This window comes from Ambystoma mexicanum, chromosome 6p (genome assembly GCF_040938575.1).
Source record: "Ambystoma mexicanum isolate Mex_15411 chromosome 6p, UKY_AmexF1_1, whole genome shotgun sequence".
NCBI classification, from domain to species: domain Eukaryota; kingdom Metazoa; phylum Chordata; class Amphibia; order Caudata; family Ambystomatidae; genus Ambystoma; species Ambystoma mexicanum.
In genome coordinates this window covers 671,650,901-671,668,242 of record NC_090935.1, presented here as the reverse complement: position 1 = coordinate 671,668,242, position 17,342 = coordinate 671,650,901, and the positions used below count along the sequence as shown (strand labels likewise).

The 17,342-nt window shown below is 43.0% G+C and overlaps 1 protein-coding gene across 2 annotated transcripts in view; it reads left to right on the top strand.

The window, feature by feature from the left end:
- ACOT12 (acyl-CoA thioesterase 12) overlaps positions 1–17,342 on the top strand; it is an 816,096-nt gene that overhangs the window by 524,551 nt on the left and 274,203 nt on the right. For both annotated transcript variants that reach the window (XM_069627558.1, XM_069627559.1), the window contains one exon: positions 6,450–6,600. In XM_069627558.1, the coding sequence (XP_069483659.1) occupies positions 6,450–6,600 (151 nt within the window). The remainder of the gene's footprint in view (positions 1–6,449; positions 6,601–17,342) is intronic.

Genomic DNA, 17,342 nt, shown 5'->3' with positions numbered 1-17,342 from the left:
ATCCGAACAGATTGGAAACACAAGTAAATTATAAACCTCCTTGTCCAATTTTGGTAACGTGGACGGAATGGCAGGCCTATCTCTGCAAGGTCATGGATCGTTGGTTAGTTGCAACACAGCGACAATACAATTATTACTCAATGATAAAAGGGACTGTCCAGTCAAGGTTGTATAAACATATCTACTTTATTATTATTACAACAGACAGTTCTAGAACACTACAAAATACAAACCACCCTGCAAAGAAACACAGAGGACAGACAGTTTCACAAAGGAAAGGGATGCACTCTGGATACTGACAGGAGGGTAGTCGGTAAAGCAATCAGTTTTAACTGTTCAAGGTTATTTGGTTTCAGCGCCAAGGGAGACAGAGGGACAGAACCACAATGTACCTGGTGCTTGACATGATCTTGATGCTCAACAGCGTCGAGTCGGTTCCAGGACGCTTTGCAGCTCTTGCAACAGAGTTCAAGACAGGGCACAGCTGCGTGTATCAGGCAGTTCGGCAAGCAAGGCTGGATGGATGGCTGCAGGCCGGTCTATACGGCGGCTCAGGGTCAAGAATTTTCTGTGCTGTTGTTAGGCGGAACTGGAGTGCTGGTCGAGGTGTCTCAGACAGCCTTAATGACTGCAGCATGACAACATTCAGTGGTGCAGCCGGTCGTGGTTTGAGGGCTCGACTGCGTCAAAAATAACCTTAAAAGATGGACACTTGCCGATGCTTGTTGTGGAACTCCTCCTAGCTTCTTTGCAGTGCTTGTGTCGTCATTTAAACCAGGCAGACCAAAGCTGAATAGAGTGTTTGCAGGTAAAAGCCTTGTCCTTTGGTCTGAGAATCTCTGTCACTTCCCACCTAGGAAGCTTGCTTGCAGAACCTAGGAGGGCATGCTGTGTGCTGGCTGGTTACCGGTTCTGGAGCTGCGGGACGGGTCCTCTGAGTCTGGTATCTCCCCCTGTTCCCTGGGAGATGTTTAGGGGAGGGATCTTAAGTCCCTCTTGGAAATCCTGGCCTTCCTTCACTGGCAGAAGATGTAAGGCAGACTGTACATTCATCCAGTGTCCAAATTAGTCCTCCTTCTTACTCCTTTTGAAGTTGTTGGATGATCTGCTAAGTGAGGGGCTCAGCCCTCATTTAAAGACAAATGGGCCTTAGTGATTGCTGCAGGCTCAGCCTACCTTAAGGAACCAATCCTTGGTCCCCACAAAAAATCTTCTGTTTTGCGTGAGGTCATAACCAGAGTGCTTTGTAACAGAAAAGGTAAGGGTTGACAACATGTAGTACTAAGTCCCACCCATCTTTCTGTCTGTTGTGGATCAACGTGTCTCTCTTGTTAATTGAGCTCTCTGTGACTCTTGATCAAAGCACAAGTCTCCCTTGAAGTTTGTGGCAAGAACAGACTTCTGTCTCCATCAAATCACATACTTCTTCCCTCTGAAAGGGGGTCCCCCAGCAGGGGTTGCCTACTATAAACAGTTGTTCCAGACATGCCATTCACTGCCCTTTATACGGTGGGGTGGGAACTAGCTTCAAGTTGACACTTTGCATATCAAAGAGGTGTAAGTGTCCTGCCCCCTTCTGTCAGTTCTGCGCTCAGGCCTTTCGCAGGCCTGTTTCAATTAACTCTCATCAGTATGCGCTACCACTGGCAGAACTTTAGGCAACAGAGAGGACAGATCCATGGGGCCTTTGATATTTTAATTAGGCTGCCCATGGCTGTAGGAAGGTGTTGCCTTCCCCCTTCCTGAGATGCTTTGATGTACTTATGGCTGTCACATTCCAGCTAAATGTGACAGAGAGGACTGCACCTGTAGGCTGTGTTCCCCCGGAGTACACTAGACTATGTTTTTGTTGTGCGATAAGCAGAGGAAAATGTGTGCGAATTAGCCCCGCACATTTTCTGAGGTTGATCTCCCACCATTCATTTTCATTACAAAACTTCAAAAAAGCCCAGGCGACCACATACTCCCCGTTCGGATGGTCGAATTCCTCACACATATAATATCTGTAAAGTTTTAAACAAACAATGAAGGATATTAAAGGCAGGCATGCAATTAGGTAAGGAAGTAAGGGAACATGCTTATATGACATAAAAGAAACCAAGATGTTTAAAATGAATATGGTACTGAGTTTTTTAAAGCAAATACATTTTTAGGAATGCACTTAGCTTCCATTTAATGCAGTACGTTTTCATAAATGTCATAAATGTAGAGATTGCAAATATGTTTTAAATATTACTGAGTACAAAAATCCCAGAATAGGGCAGATCCTAAAGATCAAAATCAATGTAGTATGCACTGCTGAATTTGTAATTTGTAATTTATGTACTGAAATGTGACTGCAAAGAATGGTATCTAGGCAGCAAAATATGTGGGGGTAGGATCTGTATACTGCAGCATTTGAGAGTGATAAAAACATAACGATGTATACCCACTGGCAAACCATTTATAGAAAACACATGATGGTGACATGACAAGTGGTGGTAAACGTGAAATGATCCTAAAACAGAAAGAGGAAGGATAAATGGCTAACATAGATACCAGAGTTCCAGATGGACATACTAATGATGAGAGGTTTCCATTTATTGGAGAATGAAAAGTATTACAAACCAAAATGAACATATGTTCGTATGGGAGAATTGATCTGGTAGAATGCTCTTGAAAGTTTTACGATCAGTCAGTTTAGTCTTTTAATGTGTAATTTTAAGGTATTTCCATTCAAGAGCTTGGAAATCTAATTCGATCTCAGGACAGTCATGGAAAGCAGAGACGACTGAACTGGTAACATTCAATTGAAATTAATATTGTTTTGAATTTGAATTTTGCTGCATGCTAAACATTTAGGAATTGATTGATTATATGTTACATTTGATTTATGTGTTGAAACATTGTGTTTAGAAGGTATAGTGACATTATAAGACTTTATTGATTAAATGTATTGGCAATGGTATGGGTTCACACTAAATTTACACATGATGGGAGAGTGCAACATACAATGAGGTATGATTAGCAAGTACACAATTTGCAAGGATTGCAAAGAGACTTATGCTCATTAAATTTGATATTTCTAAAGACTCGAATGTTGAGAGAGCAATTAACAGGCTATTGCAATATTTATACTCTACTCTAAAATGTAAAATATTTGCTGTTTGGTGATTTATACTTACTTGCACTTTATAGTTGTATGCGGGATGTATTTAATTTTGAATGCATATAAATGTTGCTTTAGCACCTGAATTAGTACAACACTTATAGTCTAGTGTTCATATGTGAGTTTTAAAATATTGAAAAGGTAGTATGCATTAGCACTTTACGGAGTAAATTAAGTACCTGTGAGCAATCTATGGCCCATTTGCATTGTCTAATGATAGCACTGGCACTTTAAATTGTAATAAAATACGTATGCAATTGATATTGGCATTGTGAGTACTAATGTGCTCATTAATGTAACTCTGCAATTTACGAAAAAGCGGCATTGTGCCAGTATTGAAGTTACACTAAGCATAGCAGAGTAGTTATAAGCATTGCCATTTTCGAACTGAGTGATGTAGGCATTTCAAAAGATGATAACACGTGGTTTAAACATTTAAGTAGATTACATGGCAAGTGGGCATCGACTTGCATGTTATATAATTAAAGAAGTAATTCAATTATGTTATCTGGCATAGAATTCAACATACTATGTGTAGAATGGACATTCCAAGATGTCACATGGCAGTACATGTTGTGAGGTAGGACTTGAATAAGAAACACTAAAGTAGCACTGGGTATTTTGATGTATAAAAAGCTTGTTATTATGTACTGAGTAACTGTGAAAATACTTGGGAAGGGCGAAACACGTTGATTGTTGCACCGGTTGGCAATTTGCCTTAATACATTCTGGAAGAAGTGGGAACCGTGGTTACGCGTTTCCTTCTCGAGTGGTAATGCTAAGTTAAGAGAGCAGTCAATTTAGGAATGTTTTCGAATTGTTTAAGGGCTTGCACCTCTGCCCAGGGGGTTCATACCTCCCATAAAGAAACTGAGCGTGATGGGGTTGAAAAGGCACCTTTTTATTTTTTGACACGTATGTTCAGGGAGAAAAGGTTAGTTATCAGAACGTTATTGTTATTGTGCAAAATATTAAAACCATAGAACCTGTAGCAGTATTATAAGCTCCACAGCTATAACTTGCACTGCCTCTATGCACTGCTCCTTCCGAGACACATGATATCACAGAAGGAATAAAAAAGGCATCATGGATGGCATCACTTATGACATCACATATGACATCCCCAATCTGTAGACATCCTCACAACTCTACAAAAACAAAGGGGAAAACCCAGGACTGGTCCAAATACACACGCCGCCTCACCTGAACTGAAATATGAAATTTGTATACCATAGGCTGTGTTGTTAGAGTTATCTGCTGTTAGTGGTGAAAAGCATATTTTTATAAACTCAAGAAATCAATATTTGTATACCACATTTATCATCAAATGTATTTCTCTTCCAGAACGGTGGATGTGACCAATTGAATTATATGTTACATATTTCATCAAATCAGTGAAATCACATCAAAGTGGTACATTAAATTGTTATAACGCGGATGCAGGTATAGTTTCATCTTAGGTTCCATTAGCTTACGTGGAGAAAGAGCCCCCACCTTCTCAGATGCTCCCTTTCACTTAATTGTCATTCCAAGAACTGGAACCCTGAAGCAGAACTCTCGCTCCACATTCTATTTAAGCCTTCACAACACACCTCCCCTCCTTCACACTTCCACAGCATCAACCTTTACCACCCCATTGTTCACCCCATTGTTGTTCCACTCTTGGCCTCCCCGTAAACCCACTGCACGTCTCTCTACTCTTTGCATTTGCATTGGTGCACTCCACAAACATTCACCCTTCCACTTAACCACTGCTTTTCTTACAGACACCCATTGTCTAAACCTATATCCACCTTTACTGACCTCCTCAACCAAGGGGGACACACTAGGGTATTTCATTTGCAAACTCTCATCAACACAAAAGGGGCTACCCTTGTCGCCGCATGAGGTGAGTTTCTCAGTTCGGTCATCCTCTCCTCAATTGTCTTTCTTTCCTTTGCCCACACTTCATTCATTCTCACAGCCTCCATAATACATCGGTTTACTCTCTCAGCACATCCATTTGTTTGCAGATGATACCCTTGATGATAGGAAGCCTTCTTTTGTTTCATCCCATGCCTTCCCCTTCCATTCCCCTGCTCACAAATTGCACTCCATTGCCCGTGAGCACACATTTAGGGTATCCCTCTCACCAGAATACACTCTCTATAAACTTGACCATTCTTTTTGTATTCACCACTCTCGTAAACTTTAAATAAATCCACCTAGATGGCAAAACCACCATCACCACCACAAATTCAGCTCATTCCATACTTAGGCACACTGGCCCCAGTCCATCAACAGCTATATCTTCCCACACTCCTATAGGCGTCTCTACCTCAGCCATAGACCTCGCAAATGTATGTTACCCCTTTCCTCAGTCCCTTCCCTCCGCACCCCTGAGTCCACGTACCTGATTCCTATGGCAGCGGTGGTGCTGCTGCTCCAGATCCTGCCTCATGGGCCACAGTGAAAATGGAAGAGGGGATACACATGGAGCCCTGCCTTCTATCTTCACTGTGGTCATCTAAAGTAAGTATTTCGTTTGAATGTGAACAGGACAGCTTGAGTGGGTCCTGTGCATTAAAACAAAATACATTGCTGTCAGCACACTGGCTTTTCGGATTGAAAACACGGGATGCTAATAGCTCTAACACCCGATCTCACGGGCCTGAACAGGTGGTAACTGTGCCTGGCCCATTGTTAAGGCCTTTGCTGCACTCCGGCCTATAATTTGGCCCCCCGGCCATAACCAGACGATCCGGCCCACCAAATTGGGTGTTATTGCTATATTAATGCTGTGCTGATTTTTAAAAACAGGCATTGGAAAAGGCATTTGATAAAGAACACCTATTGCCTTTGCCAATGCCTGTTTTTCTGGTCTCCAAATCTTGGAGGCAAACCCCAAACCTCCGCCATATTTTCAGGATTTCCATGCAAGATGAATTTGCATACAGTGAATCGAAATGGGACTTATTTACCTAACCTGATGCAGTTGTAGCATCCACGGACTTGACTTGCTGTCCTGTAAGATGCCTGCTTAATACTGCAAATCCTCGGATTTTGAGTTGTTTTTATCATTGAGAAAAGTCTGATAAGGCAATACAAACTCAGGTCTCTCTGACAACTATTTAAAATATGCTGCGTTTGTATCAGTTGTGAATTACAAAGGTGTATGCTACTTTTGCTGTGCTCCATATGTTTTTTAAAATATTTGCTGAACATTAAAAAAAAGTTTGAAGCATATCTGTGACAAGTCCGCAAATTCTGAGTTTTGTGACAGCAACTGCACGACAAGGTCACGTTTGTTTTGTCTTCACAGTCTGGAGGTTGGAGTGCGTGTGGAAGCCTACAACTGCGAAGAATGGACGCTGGGCAAAGGGCGGCACATTAACAGCGCGTTCCTCATCTATGGCGCGGTAAACGACGCTGGGGAGGGGCTGACGTTCCCCACCATCAGAGCCACTTCTAAGGTCAGCCTCGCGCGAGACAGCGCCAACACGTACTGCGCCGCTAATGAACCCAACTACGCACTTACACTAATGAGAGCCCTGTCATTTTGCTGTGACGGTTCCAGAACCTATAAAATATGACAACATTGCCCGAGGTTTTGCTGAATGTGCAGTATTAATGATTCTGAAATGGCGAGGATGAAAGCCAGAGCAACAAGCAAGTCGCCTCTGCCCCCATATATGGGAATGAGATTTAAAGGATAGTTCCGGGACTTTTTTTTTATTGTCCCTACGGGTCGGCCATGTGTTTGTAAGCATAAATCGGTAGATCGTAGGAAACTTTCCTATGGACCTTACCCGACTTTTCGCCCATTATCGCACTCGAAATCAGCCTCCATTTTGTGATAATCCTATCATTCCGCCGCATCGACCTGGCTCACCTGCCTTTGCGGCACTAAATCAAATCCCCCGCCCCTGAAACAGACTTTATCAAAACATTCATATTCCCCGCCTCTATCCGTGACGTGACTGAGCTGCGTAGGCAAACGCGCCCAGGCGTCTTCTACGCGACTCCACACAGACCCCGGAAATCAACACAGATCAGCTCACAATACAGCGCACCACAATTCGGAATATGAAACTGTACTTTGAAATCAAACCGCAAGATTGTAAATGTGGTAAAGTACATTTATTTGACATCAAATGTTTAGAGAATATTCAGCGATTTGCATTTTTATTTGCTCATGTTCCAAAAAGTTCGTATTGAGGAACGCGATGGTCCTTTGCTGTACACAGGGTCTTAGAGCATCTCACAATACAGCACCACAATTCGGAATGTGAAACCGTGGTTTAAAAGCAAACGGCAAGATTGTACATTTGGCAAAGTACGTTTATTGGACATCAAATGTTTAGAGAATATTCAGCGATTTGCATTTTTCTTTGCTCTCGATCCAAATTAGTTCGTCTTGAGGGAAGCGATGTTCGTGTGCAGTACACAGGGTGTTGGTTTACGATAAAAATAAGCTCTTCGGTCGCACTGATAATCGCATGGCTGTTCCAACAACGAGGCACTAGGCCACCACAACGGTAGGTATGTTGCATCTAACCGTTAGTACCGCGTAAGGGCATACTTGTACTTGGCGATCGTCCCATAAAATGGTCAGGGTGGTAACGTTGTTCACGCGGAGAAGCAACTGGCGGCTGTAGAAGCCGTCCGCCGGTGTCTGGTACTCGTGACACAGACAGTAGTGAATGATGTACCTAAAAACATAAAAAATGAAATTAGTCTCACCATCAGATCCTTATTAAAATTATTCATTTCATAGCGAGGACAGCGCTACTGGGTGTACACAAGTGTTTAAAGGCGTGGCAGGCATGGAGGGGGGGGGGAGTGGAGTACAAGGTAAGTAGCATAAAATAATAAATAAATAGGGCCAGCTGGTGGCAAGTGCAAGGTAAGTGCAGAACAAGTGCTGGGAAGGGGGGGCTGTAGGATACTGAGACAGTCCCCCAGTGCAGGGGTTGACAGGGAGGCAGTGCAGGTGGAGAGTGGAAGGGCCCAGGACCGAGGTCGCAGACAGTGGACCAGTTGTAGCAGGGGAGAGGGAGAGAGAAAGCAGAAGCAAAGAGGAAGGTTTTGAGGTGCTTCAGTAAAAGCAGATGTTTCTCCTCAAGATAGTGCGCGGTAGAAAACAATATGCCACATAGAACGAACAAGTACAACTGAACACGTCTTTAAAGCCACTGTATAGTAATGAAATTGCGGTATAAACTCATCAAAAGTTACTTACATTATATTTGCATTTTCCATTGTGTCTCTGTGTAGGGCAGACCCGAAACACCACTCCTTCTTTGCCGACGTTACTTCTTCTAATGAACGTGGCTCATCGTTTAGTTTCTGAAATTTTATTCATTATCTTTTCTTAGTCTTTCAGGATGGTCCCGGCCTGTCAAGGTCAAATCACAATAGAACCTTATATTGGGTCGTGGGCCGTTCCGCCACCCGAGCAAAACATCAAAGCAGCTGACCTTCACTTTGAGCGAGCACACATTTCTAGTTAGCTGCAGTTAGTGTAAGGGCATCTTGTCTGCGTGCCTTTTTTTTTATTGTCCCTATGGGTCGGCCATGTGTTTGTAATACGGAAACATTCTATAATTTTTGTAAAAATGATTTATATTACTGTTTGGTTTAATTGCAATGGGCCTGCAACATGAGGAGACTCGAGAGAACAGACAATCAAATTACAATCATTTAAACCGTGATGTGTATTTCTCAATGAGCTCTGCTTTAGGTGGACATGGAACAGAGGCAATGTTGGGTGGCAATGCAGTTGTCCCCTGCATAGGTTCGTTCACCACTCCATGTATGTGCCTATCGAGGACATCTACGATAAGTCTCTCAATAAACTCATATTGCATATCCTCAAACACTGGTTTGATCACCCATTGTTTACTTCTTTTAGTGAAGGCCTTATTGTAGCGAAGCGTCCCTAAAGTTCCGGTCGTCCTACTTTGTTGACGGCCAACATTATGGTTATGTGCCAAGACTGCTAGAAGAGTCCGATTTATCATGCCTTCCATGCCAAAATGCAATCTTTTGGGCCTGTACTTTAGGCACATATTGTGGAACACCTCCAAATCTCCTGTGTGGCAGAATTCCGTGAGTCCCCTCAAATCTCTTGTTATAGTTTTATCAAATACAATCTTTTCAATGGCCTTGTGAGTGGGTGATGAAGGAATCAACCACTTCTTCTTCCGTGCCTCCTCTGTGGACAAATGGCCATGTTCACATTTGTGGAAATGCTCATTTGTCGACCATCGATGTACGTTGCTACAGTGCAACATTACTGACCGCCATATTTCCAGTAGAATTTCCAACGACCCTTCACATGTTTTTGAGCTCCACCAAAGATGGTTGCTGATTGACTTGGACCACTGTGAAATACCTTGCATATCTTTTTTTTTTCCTGCAGCCGACAATTTTTTATTGATTGTTTTTGCAAGATGCCATATGTCAAATTGGTGATTTATATTTTTGTACTCTTCTCTCATTGTCTTGGCAATTGAAACGTGTCTGTCCGTGGCTATCAGGTCGATCACCATTCCCCGCGATTGTAGTTCTTGCAATGATGCTACAAAGCCAACTTTCTCCATGGCCACTGAGGATGTACTTTGTGACACCTGCACGACCACCGAACTCACAATTTTCTTACTTTCCATGTCCTGAAAGTGGTAGGTGCAGTACTTGGCTGAAAATCCTGGGCTGTCGCACTGTCCATCACCGGCTAGCCTGAAGCGTTTGCCCGCGAATGTACTTTCCATTGACATTTTTTCCATTCTCCAAGCTTCGCTGATGGCTGGAAATAGATAATCGGTTTGGTATTTGTAGAACTGACTTTTCGCAATGAAATGGATTCCCACAAACTGAAAGAAATACTGTAACTTTTTAAAACTTGAACCACTAAAAAGTGCGGCCGCTGCACAAAGTAGATTGCCTGCTGGCAGTTGCCCCAGCATGGGTTGTGCAGACCATGCGAACGGATGATATTGTGTACAGGTGGCATGTATTTTAAGGTTAGTGCCTCGAATTGCACGAGTCACATTAATCAATGGCTCCCCACATACTTCCCCACCAACCCAATGCCCACATTTCATCATCATAATAATATCCATCAAACAGCTATCGAATACAATGAATTTGGCCTCTTTCCTTATACTGTCACTCTGCATCCCAGCTGGTTCGGCCTGTAACGTTGAGGACATGTCACTCGCATGAAAGGTACAATCTCTGATATCGTCTTCCGCTATGCTGAGTGAAATTGATGGTGTTTCATTGTCGTCCACTTCATTCTCTTCCATTGCAACATCTGTTCCTTGTCCGGAGATGGGAGAAAAAAACAATGTCTTCAACTTTCGCGCGCTCTTATTTTTTGCGGGTGTGGATTCTGTGAATTGATCTCCGACTGCATCCAAACTACCAGGAGGACATTCACTATCAATGGCTGGTGGTGGTATAGCTCCGTTGTCAATCACTTCATATTCTTCCCATTGGCACGATGCATCTCCAGTCTCAAGTCCCTGCCAAAAGGTTTGACAAGCAACATCTCTCGTTCGCTTCACTGTCTGTGTAGATCTAGTTCTTACACCCACTCGCAACTAGAGGACAGATTAGAAAAGGGATGTTCAGTTTAAACACAACTTACAGTATTGAACTATTGACAGTGAAAGACAACATAATATAGTGAACAGGACACTAACCTTCTTTTGCTTTCTTTTCTTTGAAACTTTCTTTCCTCGAACTTCAACATCTGGACGCTGTTGCTCCGACTCGTGTGTGCATGTCTCCACTTCCTCTCGCGCTGCAACGACTATATTTTCATGATAAGCACATCCATCACTCACTGAGGCTCCATCGACTCCCTGAAACATAGAACTTTCATTAGTATGTATAATAATATTGAAAACACAAAATGTACTTGGGGACCAATACCCATACGTACATCTCAATAGCAAAACACGAATGAACGCATTGTGTAGAACATTCAAACGACAATAGTTCACGCATTGTTGATCTAGTTAGATTGAACTGTCAAGATCCATACCTCGGGCTCCGCATAGACTTCCATTGATGATATTATTGAAGATGACGCTTCAGCAACTCCCTGAAACACAGTAATTGCATTAGTATGGTTTTCTATTTTGTTTAAAAGAACATAAACTTTCTGCAGGCGTCAACGGCTCATCTAAATAGACCTGCACAAATGATCAGTTGTCTAAAATAAATAATGGATATCTAAATATGATTCGATTTGCTCCATCGTTGGAAGTGTCACCACCCAGAGATCTGCATCAACTACTAGGGGTGATGTTCTTGTTGAAGAAGCTCCGTCAGCTCCCTGAAACATAGTACTTGCGTTAATAAAGAAGGAAGTATAGCGGATGTAATCACGTCATTTGATCTCGCATGATTGATCTGTCAGTATCCATACCTCGAAATGCATAAGAACATCAAGGGACGCTGTAACTGCGGTGCACACTTCTGCAAGCTGTTGCGCCGACCCGTAACTGCATGCTCCCCCTTCTTCTTGGACTAATGCTCCATCGACTCCCTGAAACATAGGACTTTCATTAGTAATGAACACAATATTGAAAAAAGAAGACACATAGGAGGGCGACGACAGAAGGACATACCAATGGCTAAAAACGAAAGAAACATTGTGTGTAACAATCACGCTACAAGAATGCAAGATCTGATGATCTCCATCGATGGAACTGTCCGGAAACGTACCTCGAGCATCTGAGTGACATCTACGGTTGTCGTCAATGCGTTGGACTCCTCAGCATCTCCCTGAAAGACAGTACTTGCATTATTTTGGATAACAATAATTATAACTGAAAACAAAGACTAGAGGACGAGTACTGTGGTGTACCATTAGGTAAAATAATTACACGATCAATTAAAACTATTGATTTACATGCCTAAAACAAGTCAGTGTCAGAATAGCTAAGTAAGATTACCCGATAGGCGCTTGAAGTGGCTGATGACTGCAATAACGACACGGATGGAGAATCTTCCGCCTTCATATTGAGTGGATACATAAATGGGGAAATTATTGTTAGCTAATGCTACACACTACCGCAATGCCGAGAGATAAATACGTAAACTTGACTCACCAGTGGAGGGATGTGGACGAATAGAGTGGGAATAGCGGTTGAGAGCAATTTTCGCCTCGCTCGCGGTGTTTTCTTCTTTATTAGCAATGATGTGGAGTACATGTCTGGGCTAAAGTGCCTGCTGCAGATGCGGTATCGATCACCCCTCTTGTCCGCAAAGACTTCTAGGACTCTACTTTCTATCTCAGAGGCTGGATATCCGCAATATCGGACCCATTCTCTTATCTGATCTATTGTCTTAGGGAAAACATGCATTATAGTACCTTCAGATTTGTTATGGGTCTTCGAAGGGCAACCGCCAATGGAACAGGCAGGCATTATGGAAAGTTCTGAAAAGTAAAGATCAACAATTCTCTATGAATACCAATGTGTTAAAACATTAAATGACACATAAAAGGTTCAATGCAAGGTCCGTTTTGGTTCTTGGAACTATACACGTTATTCACATGCGGATAAGTATTTCAATAACTTTCAAAAAATAGAAAAAGTAATTTGACTAAACTCAGAACATGTGACTAGTTCCTTGCATGTACTGTCGTGAACGAAAAGAAAACATGGATGCAATTTGATGACTACTAGCAAATAGATATAAATTAAAAAATTGGACGCAAAATGATTATGGTACATGGACTTACCTTGACGAACAAACAGTTAGATGCAGGGATCAGAGTAGTTTCTTGTCGTAGAACAGGGAGCAGTTCACAGGTTGCAAACTGACGAGTTTGCTCAAAGTGGTCACGGAAGTTCACAGAGACGAAGAGCAGATAACCAGCACCTTCACGGGTTGACTAGCAAAGCGCAAAGAAGTTCTCATTAGAAATATGAAGTGGGTTATAAAGAATTCGAAACAGGGGTGTGTTTGTGAATGAATGACGTGTATATGTCGTGGCATTATGCGGTCTGCAGGGGGCCGTCCAGCGTGAGGGGGGATGCTTGGCAGGAGACACGGGGTCTGGAGGTAGACATGGGAACAACAACCCATGCTCTATAGACCACTTTGAAGTGTACATGGTCTTTGGCACCTCTTGGCCTTTATCGCTCCCTGACAGCTCCACTTGCCAGCAGCGCAAGTACCCCGGTGCGAACTGCCTTTGATAGGGCGGGGGGTGGATCGGGGCGGTGGTCGTGCAGACAAGACCCGTTTGCCGCAGGGCCTCACCAAGGAGAGGCCATCTAACTGAATGTAAGAGGATGGCTGCAGGATCTACTACATGGAAGGCAGGGGGGTGAGTTTATAAATACCTCACCCTCCCAGGAGAATATACACTAGATTCATTTAAAAAATCAAAACAACCATTGTTAAAATATATGTTGGGCTTTATTTTAGATTTTAATTAAACATAAATAATAAACATTACACATTGTAAAGTTGAGGTTGCAGCAGAGAGGGAAAATCCGCGGTATTGTCCACTGTCACTGGGGAAATGTTGTCTAATGGCAAGTACCGCACAGGCAGGTATTACTCTCCGAACGCGGTGTCCGAGCCTCCCGTGAAGCCACCAAGTGAAGCAACGATAGGCCACCAGCCTGTACCACCTGTGAAAAAAAAAGATGCAAACTGTATTAAACTGACCAAACTTTCTTATCAATGTCGATTCAGGTAACACATGTCATTTTTCTTAGAAAAAAATTATATCTAGAAAATGCACTATATGGAACCAATTTACATGCGTTCGAATGATATGTAAATGTAATTTTATATGTGGGAGACGACCATGAAATAGTGGTGGCATCACTGACATCACAAACAGAGTATACTTACTCGTTACTCGGATTACGCGGACGAACAGTGCCACGAAGTTCGTGCATAAGCACCATCATCATCCTCAACACTGTCCGTGAGAGGCAGGCTTCCCTGAACTCTGGCAGCTCGGTGATGCATTGCGGACTTTGCTCGCCTTCCTGCTGACTTTGCTCGCTTTCCGAAATGTAGGCCAAGCACCCGGAATTTTCACGGCAGCAGCAGTTCTCCTCCTCAGTTGGCATTAGCTCGCACCGATTGCACGTGCACCAGGTGGAGACGCCGTCCATGCGACATGGTCCAGGCTCTTCATCCGTTGACTGGTCCTCCCAACTGCCGTCCGAATCCCCATCGTTTTCGCGTGCTTGCCTTTCCAGTAGTTCCTCCTCGGTGTACTCGGGCTCGTACATATACGGCATTGATGTGGCCATTGTGCGGTAAAGATAGTAAAATAATTTACAGAGATGGTACAGGTGTTCACACGGGCTACAAGCGGCGAAGGTAGCTGACCAGAGCACTGAAACGAGTCACAGAATACTCAAAGTAACACAGAGAGAGGAATGGAATCGAAAATCTGCTGCTGTATGTTGTGAAACGGTCTGTTTATACTTATTGGGGAAAGAGGCGTCCTGCCATTTCCATGGCAACACGTCAATAGCTGAGGCGCAGCGATTGTTGACACGAGACGTGCTTGAAATGGGCAGTACGCGTCTGCTGATCTCAGGCTCAGGGGCGGGGGATTTGATTTAGTGCCGCAAAGGCAGGTGAGCCAGGTCGATGCGGCGGAATGATAGGATTATCACAAAATGGAGGCTGATTTCGAGTGCGATAATGGGCGAAAAGTCGGGTAAGGTCCATAGGAAAGTTTCCTACGATCTACCGATTTATGCTTACAAACACATGGCCGACCCGTAGGGACAATAAAAAAAAAGTCCCGGAACTATCCTTTAAGTACTTAGCTGAGGGTATGGGAGTCCTTTCCTCCTTACGCCACAGATATACAAGGATTTCATAATGCAGGGCAGCCTGCGATATCTGTATAAAAGCCTATAAATACGTTGCTTATTACAGGCTAGTTGTGACATGACAACTGACCTCTAATAAGAAAATGACATCACAACTGGTCTGTTATCAGTTATTACGCTTCAGTTGTAATGTCACAATGCCTCCTGCTTGAGCCAGCAGAGGGCATTTCAGCTGTCACTCCAGCACTTAATAAAATCCGTGAAAAGTGTTTCTAATTCTTTGCTTCCAGAGTAGTTTTCTGTGACTCATTGAAGCTGGTAATTGACAAGGAAATGTTTATAGCAGAATGTTTAGTTTGTGCAATGCTGGAGTTTAGAGAATCTGCATGTTATTACTTATTTTAAAGCACACAATTAACGTTTTTTTCAACACATTTTGAACTGCATGCAACAAAATAGGAGGTGCATTTTTGCTTTTTTTGAACCAGATTCTTTATTGATTATATGGATCAGCAATATCTTACATTACATTAAGCAAGGGAAGAGGTATTAAAGGGAATGGCAGTGTATGGCAACGTATTATAAGGAATAAAATACCCCCTACCATAGATAAAGAGGATATTGTAAGTCACCTTGGAGTACCGTGACCTTATAAGAAACTCAGCCTTCGGCCTCTTTCCTCTATTTGGTCACCAAACTTCTTGGTGACTTGCAATATCCAAATAATGTACGTTAGGGGTTAATTATCCTTTATATGAAATTAATCAACTAATTATCTACATTTCAATGCAATACTGGTCTCAGATGGGATTGACTGAGCACCTTCTTAACCCCCCACCCCACAAAAACCCACACAAGGTTCCAAAGCTGGGGATAGCTACTCATTAGTTAGGGTTCAGGTGGAATAAGAAAAGCCTTTCCTTTTTTGGGCGAGGTATATCCTCTTTGGCGCGGTTCAACAAATCTTCATAAAACACCCCTCCTCCCCCAAAAATGGAGCCTGACTTTGAATTTTACTCCAAGGTTTCATGCAGCTTTATGAAGAGGGGCCACATTTATATAGGGGTCCCAAAACCTGTTTTTCCATTTCTTTTTCAAAGTCAAATGACTAATCTACAGCCCATACCACTGGACGAATTGTCTCAAAATCATCTGTTCCTAAATTTGATGCAAATGCATCCAGCAATTCATGTACAAAAAAACAAAAATCTGGCCAAAAGCAGCCAAAAACAAGTTAGTGATATCTGGGTTCTCCGAGTACAACCCTCAGAATCCCATATCACTTTTAAACCACCTCCAGGTAGACCCAGACTTGGGTCCGGAGACCAGGCAAGAGGCAACGAGATTGGCTGTCCTTCAGTATGGCCGATCTGGTTCGCTCATAGGGATAGTGGGGCTAAAAATGTTCAGGGTGCCATCATTGTGACACACAGACTTTTTACGGGGTCCTGCCTGACCTTGCGCTGCACACATTTTAAAAAGGGGCACATTTCAGCCCTATATGGGTCACAGTGACCTTTTGGAGGGTAAGGGGGGTGCACTGGAGTACAATATGCCACCAACAATGTAAACAAATGTCTGGTTTTAGAGCTCTGTGGGCCACTTTGTTGGGTCAGCAGGGACGGTAGCCTGTGGGCCACCACATCTTGGTCCCAGCCCAAGGGCGTGACGAGCAGACAAGTGTGGCTATCATTGGAGCCATTGTGGCCATTAGGCCAGCAACAGGCGCCAGTGGGCCCATCGGGTGGCTTAGAAGACCAAAGTGGCCCTCGGGACAGGTCATACGTCATGCCATGTGGGACCAGAACTGGTTCTGGCATTCCCAGTTCAAAGCAGTCACTGGGTAACTCATTGGAAACACTGAGCAACGGAGTGAAAAAAACCTTAGTTAAAGGGATGTTATGGTTGTAGCACAAAACCTTAAAATAACAGAACTTCACCAGTCTGGCTACCAAAGCACCAATATCTCAGCCACAGCCATGACCTGCTAATGAGATCACACATTATGTTAATTGAATTGGAAAATAACCTCCTGAAAATAATCTTCAGTGTCCATTTGGGCTTTGTTTTGTGTTGGACCTTATCAAAAAGTAAAACACGCCAAAAGCATTCTAGGATGCTACTGTTTCAACAATGCTGGTTTGGTTTTATGCATATTGCCTAATGAGAGTTCTCCTACACCCACAATATTCACCAGGCATGGCAGCCCATGAATCATGCAATTTATAGGGCATGTTTCATCTTTCCCTTGAGAAAGTATTATAAATTGTATGGCTTTTTATTCAATGTTTCTCAAATATTATGCTGCAAAATGCATCATTTCATCACATTATTTCTCAAACGTTTTTCAAGGGTGGAACATTCTCCCAAGCCCCAAATAATTA